This window comes from Benincasa hispida, chromosome 2, assembly GCF_009727055.1.
Source record: "Benincasa hispida cultivar B227 chromosome 2, ASM972705v1, whole genome shotgun sequence".
Taxonomy (NCBI): Eukaryota; Viridiplantae; Streptophyta; class Magnoliopsida; order Cucurbitales; family Cucurbitaceae; genus Benincasa; species Benincasa hispida.
The window spans coordinates 18,643,066-18,656,558 of NC_052350.1; the positions used below are offsets into that span (position 1 = coordinate 18,643,066).

A 13,493-nucleotide genomic window follows, 5' to 3' on the forward strand; every position below is an offset into this window, starting at 1 on the left:
CCACAATGCAGGGGTAAGTAGATAAATTGTTCCCTTAAGGGCCGATTTTGGATCTTAAACATAGTGGAAACACCCTCTCCTAGCTTGAGGGGACATAGTCATAGTGGGACAATGACTTATTGTTCATTAGAGTAATAAGTGTACTTAAGGAATTAGATGTAACTACAGGGGCAAAACGGTAATTTGGTCTAGCTATACTTACGAACAATTTGTGAAGGGTCATCGCATTATTGATTGGTTATATCCAATGGACATAGAAATATATTTGTACTGTGAAGAGTGCAACTGTCAGTCTTTAGTGAAGTGCCCGACAGTTAACGGATGATGGATAATGTAATTAAAGATTTTAATTAATTATTCATGTACAGTTGGAGCTTCAAGCTACAGGTCCATAAGGTTCCCTTGATAGCTCAGAATTATGTTGAGAATCAATTTTTGGGTTAATTTGAATTGTTCAAATTAATAAGATGGAATTTAATTATATATATGATATAATTAAATTAATTCAATTATATATGATATAATTGATATAATGTATTTGATACATTAATTGGAGGAATAAATATTTGAATGAGATTCAAATAGTTGTTAATTTAATATAAATTGATTTATATTAAATGCCATAAAATAGAGAAAAAATAACTATTATTTATATTGTATGTGACACAATATTAAAACTGTAGATTATAAATATAATATGATAAGTTGGTTATCATATTTATTTATATTATTTATTATTTTGAATAATAATCATTTTTTTCAAAAACTACCTTAGTGGATGATTATGAAAATTTTATGGCAATTGGAATAAAAGGAAAAATTATTTTTTCTTTTTCTATATACCAAAGAGAACAACAAGATCCGCAAAGAATAGACTATGCGATAATCTACACGAAAAACGGAGAGCATATGCAATAGGCCTTTTGTCTATGCGATAGGAAGTTTTGCTATGCGATAGCCTAAACGATTGAGAAGGTTGCTATGCGACAGTGCTTCTTCTTCAATCGTCTTCCTCCTCCAAACTCACAAATATCCTCTTAACTAAAATAGTCAGAGTCCATCACTCTTGGGTTCTCACCCTGAGCATACCAAGGAATCCGAGTGGTGGTGTTCTCTTCCCATTTGGTTCATGATTCACTTGAAGAAGATCTTCAAGTTCTTGTTGTTGTTTGATCGAGGAGTTCGTGACTGTTCGATAAATACAAGAAGAAATGTTCTTCAAAGATAATATCCCTTGAACTATGTATTTTATTTGAAAAGCATGTTGTAAGTTACTTTGATTGCATAATTTATTTGTTGTACTGTAAATTTATGTTTTCAATCGAAATCGAAATGGAGTTTCCCTTCAAATAGTTGGGCAAATTTTTATTACAATTTCATTAAATTATTTAGTAATTTAATTAAAATGATACATTGCTGATAGGGTTTGGCATACTGTTAATGGCTGGAGGAAAGAAAATTCTAATAAAAAGTGTTGGGCAGGCAATTCCAATTTATGGAATGAGTATTTTTAAGCTTACTAATAGTTCTTGTCCAAATATTACTAGTATGTTCACAAGGTTTTGGTGGGGTCCTAAAATTCATTGGTGAAATTGGGAAAGAATGTGTCTTTACTTGTGATCAATACTTTCCTAATTCCTAAAAGGATATACTTTCCCAAGTGTTCAATACTTGAAGCTAAGCTTAATCCTAAACCTTCCAATCTTTGGAGGAGGTGATGTGAGACAAGTCTGAGGAAACTCGATAAGAACTTTCATTGATCCCCTGACCAATCCTAGTATTTTCCATCTTTTTGTTTTGATAGGTCTGATGGGGAGAATGCTTTTTGAAGATCCAAATTCTTCCTTCCCGCACTTCAGGGAAGTTTTCTATTTCCTTGTGATCCTAACTTCTCATATTAGGGATAATGTGTATTTTTAAAGTTGAGAAATTAGTTGGCTTGGATCCTTGAGTCTTGTGCTCGAACAATGCTTATTTGCTTCATTAGTTTGCTTAGTTGCTTGTTCCTTTACCATGACTAGTTGATGATACACTAGTAGGTTATGTTGGCATAAGGTTAGGTCGGAAGAAAGCATTATGTTTTTTTAGCCATTTTTTGAAAATTTGCTATCATACCTTTCATGCATATTTATGTTTTTTGTCTGTCTATCATAGATCTTTTTTTGCTTAGAATTGCACTATTCAACCTAGAGGATTGTTATCACCTTGAAAGACCCCATCAGTGAGGAGACTAAACTTGCTAGAAAAGGGTGTAATATGAGATAGGAAGAAATAAGAGAGTATGAGCTTACAAGAATATATTATATATATATATATATATATATTATATATATACTATATATAATATATATATATATATATTATGCGCGTATAAAATTAATGGGTTGCGTGAACGTGTGGATAGGGGTAAAAAGAGATACCTTCACTGTGGTTAGGACACCTACAAAAAGAGTGGGACAAGTCATTACAGTTGGAGTGTGAAAGTTAGTGTCCTTAGGAAAAATGAATGCCCTTTAATTTTCTGTCACGTGTGTCTTAAGCATTAAGATGAGGGACGATCAAGAATTAAGTTGAGCGTGATAATACCGCTTAAAATATCTTATTTCATTTTACTTAACTCGAGATTGTTCTTGTATTTTACGATTTTATTCCTTGATTTTACATGGCATTAAGCATCATGTAGGTAGAACCAACCCTTAGCATCAATTTTGGGACAAAACGAGCTTATTTGGAGGTTTAGAGTATCAATTGGGGCACGAAAAGTAAATTGGGGCATTTTAGGCTGGCATTGTGGCACCATAAGGCTGAGCCTCGATTTCGTGCAAAGCAAGGAGTGTCACGGCGCTATCCTAGAGCGCCACAACGCTACGGATCTTCACAGACGATACATGCATCGCAGCGTCGTAGAGCTAACACTGCACTATGACATTGCACTAAATACCTGAGAGCAACCTTCCTCAGAGTGTCGCGACGCCATTGCGTTATTTTATAAAATGCCCTAGTTGCCTGCAGAGATTCAACAAGATTTTCAGTTACATTTCTCTCTAGACAATTTTCTCTCCTTTAAATTTCATCTTCCCCACTCAATAGAGACATCCATTGATTATTATTTTGTGAATTCAAGTATGTATCAAGGCTAAGGTACTATTATCTAGTTTGGAATGTAGTGTTTATCTTTTAATTGGCAAACTCATGAGATGAAAAATTTCATCTTGTAATTTTATGATTTGTTGAATTCTCTCCTTGTTCTTAATCAATTAATTGAATGTGTTTGGGAATATCTGATAAATTAGCCAAGCATGTTTAGTTCATTGTTATAGATCTACATCTAATACACAATCTTTAGGTTATTATATCACCAAGTGACAAAAGTTAAGTTAGAGTTGTATATTGATTCAACAATTCCAATCCAATAGCATTCATCTAACTAACTTAAGAAAGATTCACATCGAACACTTAATCAGACAATTCTGAATTAATTGTTCGACTTAACAATAGGCCTAGATCTTGATGCTAATTTATTTGCATGTTCAAGATGCTTTTCATCTAAACAAAAAGATTGATTTGATTAATAGGACTTAGCTTTTCTAGATGTGGTTGACTAATTTTATACTTATAAGATTGCGAGTTATGTGTATGAGTAATTGATGATTGAGGAGCAAATTAAGAGTAACCTTAAAACACGGTGGGCTAGATATTTGTCTCATTGATAGTTTAAATTCAATCAATCCTTAAATTTTGTTTCTTTGTTATTTCTTTTCTTTAATTCAAAGCAATCAAAACCAATTCAACATAAAACCCCCCTCCTTTGGTTACTTAATAACAAGTAACTTGAAAAGAAGATTGACCAGCTTTCTGATGATCGACTCATTATTGCCCTAATATTACAGAATTAGAGAAGGAAATGAAACAATTATTTGATCGAATTAAAAGTTTCGACAGTTTTTAGTTCATCATTATCATTATCACATATGGAGGTCATCAAGAAATCATACAACAATGAAGCTCTTGTGTAATTTTAAATAAGACATTTGTTATTATTGTGGTTGAAAAAATATTAAGTTGAAGGTGGCTCCAATCTTCCTCCACCTATTAAAAAAATATAAAATAAGAAAAAGCACACACAAATGAAAATTAGAAGAAAAGAATGATGTGATTTTTTCTCCACCTCTAAATTTTTAACTGCGACTTTACGAGTATGAATGAAAGAAGAGAATGATTTTATTTATACCCAAAGATTCTAGAAATTAAGAGGAATTTAAAGGGTTGGGAGACTTATATATAAGAGAAATGTGAAAAGGTGGAGAAGAGTACTAGAAGAAGAGAGAAATAAATGAACCATAAAAAACAATTTCAAATAAAATAATTTATATTTAAAATTACTAAATTGCTAACAAATTAACCATGAAAAGACTTATAAAGAAACAGTAAAAGAACCAAAAAAATTTCTCCACATAATGACTTTTATCTATACTAGTCTTTAATAACGTGCGATGCACGTGATATTTCCATGTTTAATATATAGAAAAAGTAATGCATCTAGATATTATGATCTTCGACATTCGTCATTGACATTTAGGTACATATAATTGAGATAATTGAGGGAGGAATAAAAAAATGTTTCATTTAAAAGATTTAAGAATAATAGTAATTTAGGTAATATATAAATAACTATGATTAAAAAAAAATTAAAATGTTATTCCACTCTTTTTTAAAAAAAAAAAAAAAATGTGTTATGCATGTGATGTATCTACATTTTATTATATCATGTTAACTAATTATACTAAGAAAAAATTTGCATTCTAACTTGAACAAAAGACTTGCACATATCAAATTTGTTCATATAATTTTTTAAAAAATAAATATAAGGATACACAATATATTTTCATTACAATTTTAAAATAAATTATATATAAAAAAAAGTACACAATTCTTCATCCAACAACAAAGCTCTTGTGTGATTTTAAATACGACATTGTTATTGAAGAAGTACTAAGTTGTGAGTTGCTCCAACTTCATTCACCTATTAAAAAAAATATTAAATAAGAAAAAGCACATATAAACACATCTACGAAAAAATGTAGGAGCGACAACAAGGAAGAAAATGAAAATAAATTAAGAAATTACCTCAAATGTATAAATCTTGGATCAATTCTCTACATCTCTATAAAAAAGGGGGGAAATACACAATCATATATCTTAGAAAAATAGATACAAAAAAATGAAAGTTAGAAGAAAATAATGTGATTTCTTTTTCAACTCCTAGTTTTTTATTGTGACTTTGTGAGCATGAATAAAAGTGTAGGCAAGATAAAACAAAGAAAAAGAAAAAATAATAAATTAAGAAATTATCTCAAACGTTTAGATTGTGAGCATAAAAGAAAGAAGAGAATGATTTATTTATACCAAAAGATTTTAGAGATGGAGAAGAAATTGAAGAATTGAGAGAGATAGTGAAGACTAAGTTAAAGAGAAATAAGAGAAATGTGAATAGGTGGGTGAAGAGAGAGGGATGTGAATGTATAAGTGTGTGAGAGAAATTATGCGGAGGTGGGATGAGAACTAGAAGAGTAGTGGAAGAAGAGCGAGTACTAAATGAATTCTAGAAAATAATTCGATGAGATTTGATTGTGGCTGAACTAGACTACAATTGATCATTTTTAATCATTTCTATAAAATAAGATAACATTTAGATGTATATTATAAAATATCTATGTAAATATCTAACTAACAAGAGCTTAGCTCAACTGGTATTCGAGTATACTAGTAATTATGACATTTGTGGTTTAAATCCTCCTACCCACGAGTGTTGCACTATAAAAAAATTGAAAACTCTACCAGTAAAAAATTTTGAAGTGAAATGAACTGAAAATTCAATGAAAAATGTTTGAACAAGAGAAAAAATTTATACAATCAAATTACTACCTTTTCTTTGGAGGTAGAAACAGGCTTCAAATGAAAATAATTTCTTCTAAAGATATCTCTCTATCATGATTCTATTTTATCTTTCTATGTTTCAATAACTGGTTGCTGCAGAACAAAAAGCAATGATAATGGTTGTGTTGTACTTGTATTGTCAGTCGGTGTCTTTGATAAAGAGAGTGTTTCCATTACACCTTTTTATAAAGTGGCAACATAAAGTATCAAAGTGTTTGTTCTTCCTCTTTAGATCACAACTACGTTAAAAGAACAAAAGAAAAGGTTACAGACTATTGCTATTTGAGGAGAAAAAAATGTTCCCTCACGAGAAAATGGGAGAGCGAGAGATTGGAAAATGAAATAGAGAAATTCTTTAACTCAATATATGGCGTCCTACCAAGTTTCCTTCCATTCGTTCTTCAAAATTTGTGGAGAAAAACATTGCACAACGAAAGAAAGAAGCAAGTGTCTGTGTTGTTCCTGAAGGTTGAGGTAAGATCAATCAAGCAAGATCAGGCATAACTTTCTTGAGAAATGTAATGGGATAAGAATCTTCTTTATTGAGTCGGTCAAATGCGACATAGTTTTCCTCTTTACTGTAGACATGGCATATCGTCATGATCGTCTTCATTAATCGCCAATTCCATGAAGCCTCATTCAGATGCTATAAATGTGTTGCAGGGAAAACAAAGATGGAAGAAAAGAACTAGATTATTAGCATCAGTAGGGGAAAATATATGCATTAAGCAAGGCAATCGTTAGATTTTGCAAGAACTGTTTGAAAAGAAAACGCACACATGCATTCGGTTTACCCCATTACCTTTCCCCAGTTTTCTTGAAGAGACTTGTGGGCTGCCCGTAAGTTGTAACTCGGAATTCTTGGAGAAATATGGTGGGGAATGTGCACATTGATGTCATGGCAGAGAATCTCAATCCTGTAGAGGGGAGAAGATAAACTTAGAAGCCAAGTCAATGTGACTTGTGTGATAAATCTTAATTCACATGTATTATCTAGATTTCAAGACTAGAGGATCTCACGAATAGTGCTGAATCTTTTTCTAATACGCCTTTCTATCAGCTTAGAGTCGAATTAAGCGAGAAAAAAGAAAAGAGAAGGAAAAACAGACACTGAAATGAATGATCAGTTACCACTGAGGATAAGCACAGTGAACTGTTCCATTGAGCTGCGCTTGAGCTGCGTTCCACTCTTCTGAAGACTTAAACGGTATATGAGGAGCTGTGTGATGGACCATGGTGAAAGTGCTCATCTAAGAAAGAAACAAAAGGTAATTTAAATAGAAGCTCAATTTACATAAGTAAAACCAACAAATTTTATCTGGGACAATTTCAAGTTATGCAGAATAAGAACAATAAAATAGTCCCTCTATGAATGAAGAACAGTGGCATAAACACCATATCATTGTCTCATGATCTTGAAAACACGGTATTAAGCATTCTTTTATTTGCTTCAGGAATATCAGTGCAAGATATAAGCTTCATTAAGATTAATGTTCCAACAATATGAAAAGATACTTGAATACTGTAGTCTAAGCTACAAGGTCCATTTTTATTAGTCTACCCTGCCATATAACCTCTGATTCTGATTGTTAACTAGTTTGTTAATCCATTGTTACATCATAGAGAACCATGACAAATCACTATCCAACGCAGAACATCAATTGAATTGATCATAGGACTATAGGAGAAACTGTAATAAGAAGAGGCAAGCAAATGATGTTACCCAAAAGTGGTAGCCCAGCCATGGCATTAACCAGAACTTGACCCATCCAATAATCCCAGTCTTGTAGATGATCAATGGCCATCCAATAAACATAAATGCAAAAACACAAGCTAAGCTTATCTTCACTCTTTTCACTTCGTTTGGTCTGAACTTTTTCAAATCAAAGTGCCACAACAACCTATTATGCATAAGAACAAATTGGTGCATATTAATGAAAGAAAGAGAGAATTTGGTCAAATCACATACAAGATATCTTCATATAAAGTCAAATTATTCTAGCAAAAGAACCATCCAAGGTTAACTTACCAATGAGCTATAGACATCCACGGTCGAAATGGACCATAACCATATATGATTGCTTTACGCAAAAGAGGTGCTGAATCAAATTCCTCTTTCCACACAGGATGCCAAGCTGTATCTTCTTCCAGCCTATAATACGTGGATAAGAACAGAAATGGAAGGTTAGCTAAAACTACAAGATGAAAGGCATAAATAGTAACAAGCCAAACTTATAAAATATGGATTCCTATTTCTTCATACATGCAGTATTTCAAGCTTAATTAACACAACCATATTTGACTCTAGGAAAAATGCAAAACATGTGGAGAAATTCAATTAACTTGATCCCAAGATACAAGGGAGAACTAACAGTGATAAGTAAATAAGACGTCATGTGGACAAACCTAGCACCATCAAGGTATGGATTATAATTTTATAACACATTAATATCCCTTCATATTGTTCTGCACAATATTACTGATAAAGGCTTTTGCATTGCTTAACTAGATGTTATCCAACCTCAATAAGACATTTCGGACAGAACAATATTGAACAATGCTTATGCAGGAAGATAGAGCTAAATTAAGTATTTCAAAGAGAGATAGAGACAGAGGAGAGATTACTAATACATGTTTGTCTTTGCATGATGTTGATCATGCTTAAACCGCCAAGGCTCATATGGGTATATTAGAGGCATGAAAGCCAAAGTACCCACAATGTCTTCCACTAACTTGTTCCTTGAAAATGATTTGTGAGCACAATCGTGACCTATAACAAAGAACTTAAGGAGGAAAGTAACTTCAGTGGCCAGAGTTGCAAGTCTGACAAGGTTGAGAGGAAAAGAAAGGGAAAGGGAAGCAACCAGAAAGAATATTTGAATAAGACTAACCCCTGTTATTGCAGTTCCAGTCCATGCCCAAGCCAAAGGTAGTAGATACCATGGAACTTTTGCAATCATGACGAGGCCTAATGTGTAGGAAGCTACAGATACTAAAACAGATTTCCATGCTTTCACATCATTGATCTCAAACACCTTTAAAAAAAATGAAAAGAATAAGATACAATGAGTAAAAGAAACATGAACATAAGCTAACTAGGCTATGTAAGAAACTATAAACATGAATTACAGTATCATCAAAATTATTTCATTTGACAGAAGAAATGAAAATGCAACGGCCTCAAGGGCAGATGTTAAACAACAGTATGTTGCAACAATATGAAGTACCTCTTTAGGAAGGGACTCAACAATATCTTTTAACCTAACATTATCAGGAAGAGGTTCTCCAATTTGCTCGAATCCATAGCTTTCTGATAATTGTTTTCTATATTCAGCACTATCTGCTGAAGAAGATGGTGGTGCAACTGGAACAGCAACAGCCCGTAAAATTGCAGCCCTCTTCACAGGAAGTAGATAGTTCTGTCGCTTGATTTTCTTCTGAAATAATATTTCCCCCTTCACTTGCAATATACCTGTCTATCGGAATAAGTATGTTTGAACCGTCCAAATTGGCAATGGAAAATCCAAGTTATTTATGCTCAAAGAGACAGCAAAAGGGGAAAAAAATGCTAACCTTAGAAAAACCCATTTTGAGAATAAAGAAACAAATGCACAATCTAGGCTATGTTGGCATTTTGAGAATAAAGAAACAAATGCAAAATCTAAGCTATGTTGGTTGGTTCCTTGTCGATTAATTCATTTTATGGTATATAAAATTCAGGCTTGAGTTGAATGAGGATATGAAAAAGTAACAATGTACTTGAAATTTGTTGAGGACTCTAACTTCTATCTAATTTCAAATTTTACTCAATATTTAATTACAGAAACCATGTCCGCAACATGCGAGGTTCCTTCTGGAGTGACAAAGTAAATGGAATTGAATCTACCATGGATATACTCTGAACTGTCATCACACTGTATCACACCGTATCACACAACTGCTAGACAATTTAGTCTATCAATCAATTATCAATTCTTAAACAACTTCAAATAATTCTCCAAAAGGAAGATACTAAAACATACCTGGCGAACAATGGGATGCAATTTTCTGGGTTCGAGCTAAATTCTGATGGGGGCCCTGACAATCAAACCAAAACAATAAGAGAAAAGAAGAACACAAGGGTAAGATTAAAAAGAAGGGAAGCGTACATTGAAAAGAACCATGGAATCTGCAAGTCTGCAAGCCATTATGTGCAGAATTGCAGAAATCCCAGTTAAGAAGGCCCCCTTAGCTTGCTTGGGCTCTTCGAATAAGAGGTAATAGAAGGGGAAAGGGGGAAATTTCTTAATGGGTATCCCCTTAAGTATGGAAGTTTGCTATTTGAAATGGGAAATTGGGTATAAATCCTTTGCCAATCGTTCTGTAAGATGTGGATAGAATTCTCTGAAAGGGGTGGCCCCTTTCGAGCTTACGCCACTATTGTTCAAGGCGGCGTTGTTATCGCTCATTTTTCTGCCCCCACAGGAAAATGGCGAGCAAATACAAAAGTTCGTTCTCGTCCTGACTTCGTCTCTATAATTCAAATTTAGCTTCTATTTACTTTTTTTTTTTTTTAGAATAGGTGACTTCTATCTACTTTTCAAAGCTAATAATTTTTGTCATTAAGAATGATTTAGTCTTCAAAATTTAAAGGTTAACTTTGGTCCCAAAGTTGGGTACCATATTCAATTTTAGTTCTATTATTTTAAATTGTCTAATTTTAGTCATATACTTTTAATCAATTTTAAATTTAATATTTCAAAATTATATTTTATTGAAATTGATTAAATATTAATAATAATTTTCATGAAAGAAATATCATATGTGAATATATTTTCAAATTTTATAGAAAAAAAATTTACAATTAATAAAAATTTCATTAAAAAATGAATAATAAACTAATATTGAAGAATAAATTTAAGATTTATTGAAAATACATAGACTAAAAGTGGACAATTGAAACTAGGGATGAGTATGAAAGATCGAAAAATCGACCCGACCGACCCAAACCAACCGAAATCAAGTCGAGCACGATAATTAGTGAAGATCGGTCGGAGACGGTTTGGTATTATTTGAACCGACTTCCACGTCGGTTGGCGAAGATGGCCATGTGTTGCTTTTTTTTTTTTGTTTCCACTTCCAATTCTGTTTCTATCCTACTAGAAATTTGTTATTTATAATGATAATGATTTATAACTAAATATAACTTTTACCTAACAACACTAACAACTAAGTGATAAAATGTAAATAATTAAATATAGCATTTTTTCGAAGTCTAACTTACTACTTAGACTATTTAAAATTTATAAAACTCACTTAGACCGTCTAAGTATTTTAAAAAATAAATAAATAAATAAAGACCAAACTGACGGTCGATTGGTCGTGTTTTTTGCTCAGACGACAGTCGGACCGATTTGGCAAGGTTCAGAACCGATTATGCTCGGTTCGGCATCGGTCTAGTCAGAAATCCGACCCCGACCAACTGATGATCACCCTTAACAAAGGCACATCACTTAGACTGCTAAAAACTGATGCAAGCAAAGTTCCTCAGTACCTATGGGCCGAAGCGTTTCATTGAAACTATAGTGATAAAATTTGAACAAAAGTATTGAGACCAAAAATGTTATTTTAACCAATTTTGAATTTAATTTTAAATTTGTATTTCATACTTAAATTTTAAAGTTTGTTTTTAGTATTCACTTTTCTCTGAAAAAAAAAATTGTTTTGAGTCTTCACTTTTTCTGGAAAAAAAATCTAACTCATTTAAGAAAATCATAAGTTTATGATAGGTGCAAACAAAGTTTTACACTAGTAAAGAAAACGATCGTGGGTATATAAAAATGAATAATTATCTCTATTGATATGAAACATTTTAGATAATCTCAAAAGCAAAGTCGAGGGTTTATGCTCAACGTGAATAATATCAAATCATTGTAGAGATAAATGGTTGTTACATTGTGCTAATATCGAGTCATTCTAAATTATATTCTACTAACTTTTATTTGTACAAGATGAAATATACATTGTGTGGGTATTTCATCTTGTACCCTCCTTACTCCTCTGACCCTCTCCTTTAGTTTGAACACGTTGTTGGAGCTGAAGTTGACTTGCAAGAGTACTTGCACCAATGTGGGTCCGAATCGAGTATACTTTAATGTCTAAGTTAGTAGGAGTATTTAACTCAATTAAGCATGGAGAGATCAATTGCTTGCTCCTTGAGGTTGATGGTGTAAGGGTATTTATAAGGCTCATCCGTGGGATATGTGCAATATCTATTAACAATGTTAATTGAGGTTGTACAGTGTCAGTGGCGAGATTGGCTTAACCATTTCCCTTTTAGTGAAACGAGACGAGCTTGAGCATTTCCCTATTAAAAAGACGAAGAAGAGTTTTACACACATTCTCATATATTTGAGAGACAGCGATGCCTACGTGGATTAAAAACTACAATATTTTAATAGTAGGTTTCAAAACTATTAAGAAAAATATCAATTTATACCATAAACTTTGGAGATTGTATTAATTAACCCTTAACTAATAATAATTATATCAATTTAAATTCTAAACTTTGGAGATTGTATTAATTAACCATTAACTAATAATAATTATATCAATTTAAATTCTAAACTTTTATTAGTGTATCAATTTATACCATTTCTAGACTTTTATTCTAAACAAACTCTAAACTTTTATTTGTTTGACAAATATCGTGTAAAACTTATAAGTGTATACTCCTAAATCTTCGTAAGTGAATCAATTTAGACCCTTCATTATAATTATCTTCAAGAATTATTCATGCATCAATTCTCATAAATGTATAGACTTTTTCAAATGTCAATTTTACAAAATGGACAATTAAGTTAATGCATAGATGATTCTCAAAGAAAGTTCTAATTGGGAGTCTAAAATGATTCATGAAAGTTTGGAGGTTTAATTAATAAACAACTATAAGTCTCATATAATATTTTTCCATTAGAAAATAATGGATGGTGTAAATTGATACATTTACAAAAGTATAGAGTTTAAATTGATACAATTACTATTTAAAATGATTATAAATAATAAGTTTTAAAAACTATGTGGGTGTTTGGGATTATCCTAAGGCTATAATAATCACCTCTTACTACAATAAATACTATTTTGTAGTTTTCAGTTAGCTACAATCAACATTATTTCAAAACTTTCATTTGCTTCGTATTTGCTATTTGCTATTTTTACTATTTTACATTCATCATTTTTTATTTTTTTTGCTATATGTTTACTATTTACTTCTCAAACTAAAATAGTTACATCTCAAATATATACATACTATTATAATTCAAACTAAAATAATTTGTATCTCAAACATAAAATCTTATAACCCATCTATAATAATCTAGAACTATAATAACCAACCATTTGTCCCAAATAATATAAATTAGTGAAGTATTCCGGCCACGTGCCACATTCTTAGCATGGTGACGAGAAAATTTCTAGTAAAAAAGGAAAAGAAGAAGAAAAAAAAAGCTAGCGTAAGAATTCTGGTGTTCTTGGCCATTTTGCAGAATAAGTTAAAAAGTTGAAATTGATTATAACAA

General features: G+C 31.9%; 1 protein-coding gene across 1 annotated transcript; it reads right to left on the bottom strand.

Moving 5' to 3' along the window:
• Positions 1 to 6,084: 6,084 nt before the first annotated feature.
• Positions 6,085 to 10,307, bottom strand: LOC120071769 (omega-6 fatty acid desaturase, chloroplastic). Its single transcript, XM_039024150.1, has 10 exons — positions 10,086 to 10,307; positions 9,960 to 10,014; positions 9,165 to 9,409; positions 8,829 to 8,972; positions 8,569 to 8,720; positions 7,967 to 8,089; positions 7,661 to 7,838; positions 7,069 to 7,187; positions 6,740 to 6,854; positions 6,085 to 6,583 (listed from the first exon to the last, which is right to left on the bottom strand). The coding sequence occupies exons 1-10, from the start codon at positions 10,122 to 10,124 to the stop codon at positions 6,422 to 6,424; spliced, it is 1,332 nt and encodes a 443-aa protein (XP_038880078.1). The 5' UTR covers positions 10,125 to 10,307; the 3' UTR covers positions 6,085 to 6,421.
• Positions 10,308 to 13,493: the final 3,186 nt, after the last annotated feature.

Bases quoted from the DNA above. Each gene is read 5' to 3' on its own strand.
- LOC120071769 (XM_039024150.1), bottom strand. From the start codon at position 10,124: ATGGCTTGCAGACTTGCAGATTCCATGGTTCTTTTCAAT. The intron at 8,973-9,164 runs GTACTTCATATT...TTTTTTTTAAAG, and splicing joins TTGAGTCCCTTCCTAAAGAG to GTGTTTGAGATCAATGATGT. The intron at 8,721-8,828 runs GTTAGTCTTATT...TTCCTCCTTAAG, and splicing joins CTGGAACTGCAATAACAGGG to TTCTTTGTTATAGGTCACGA.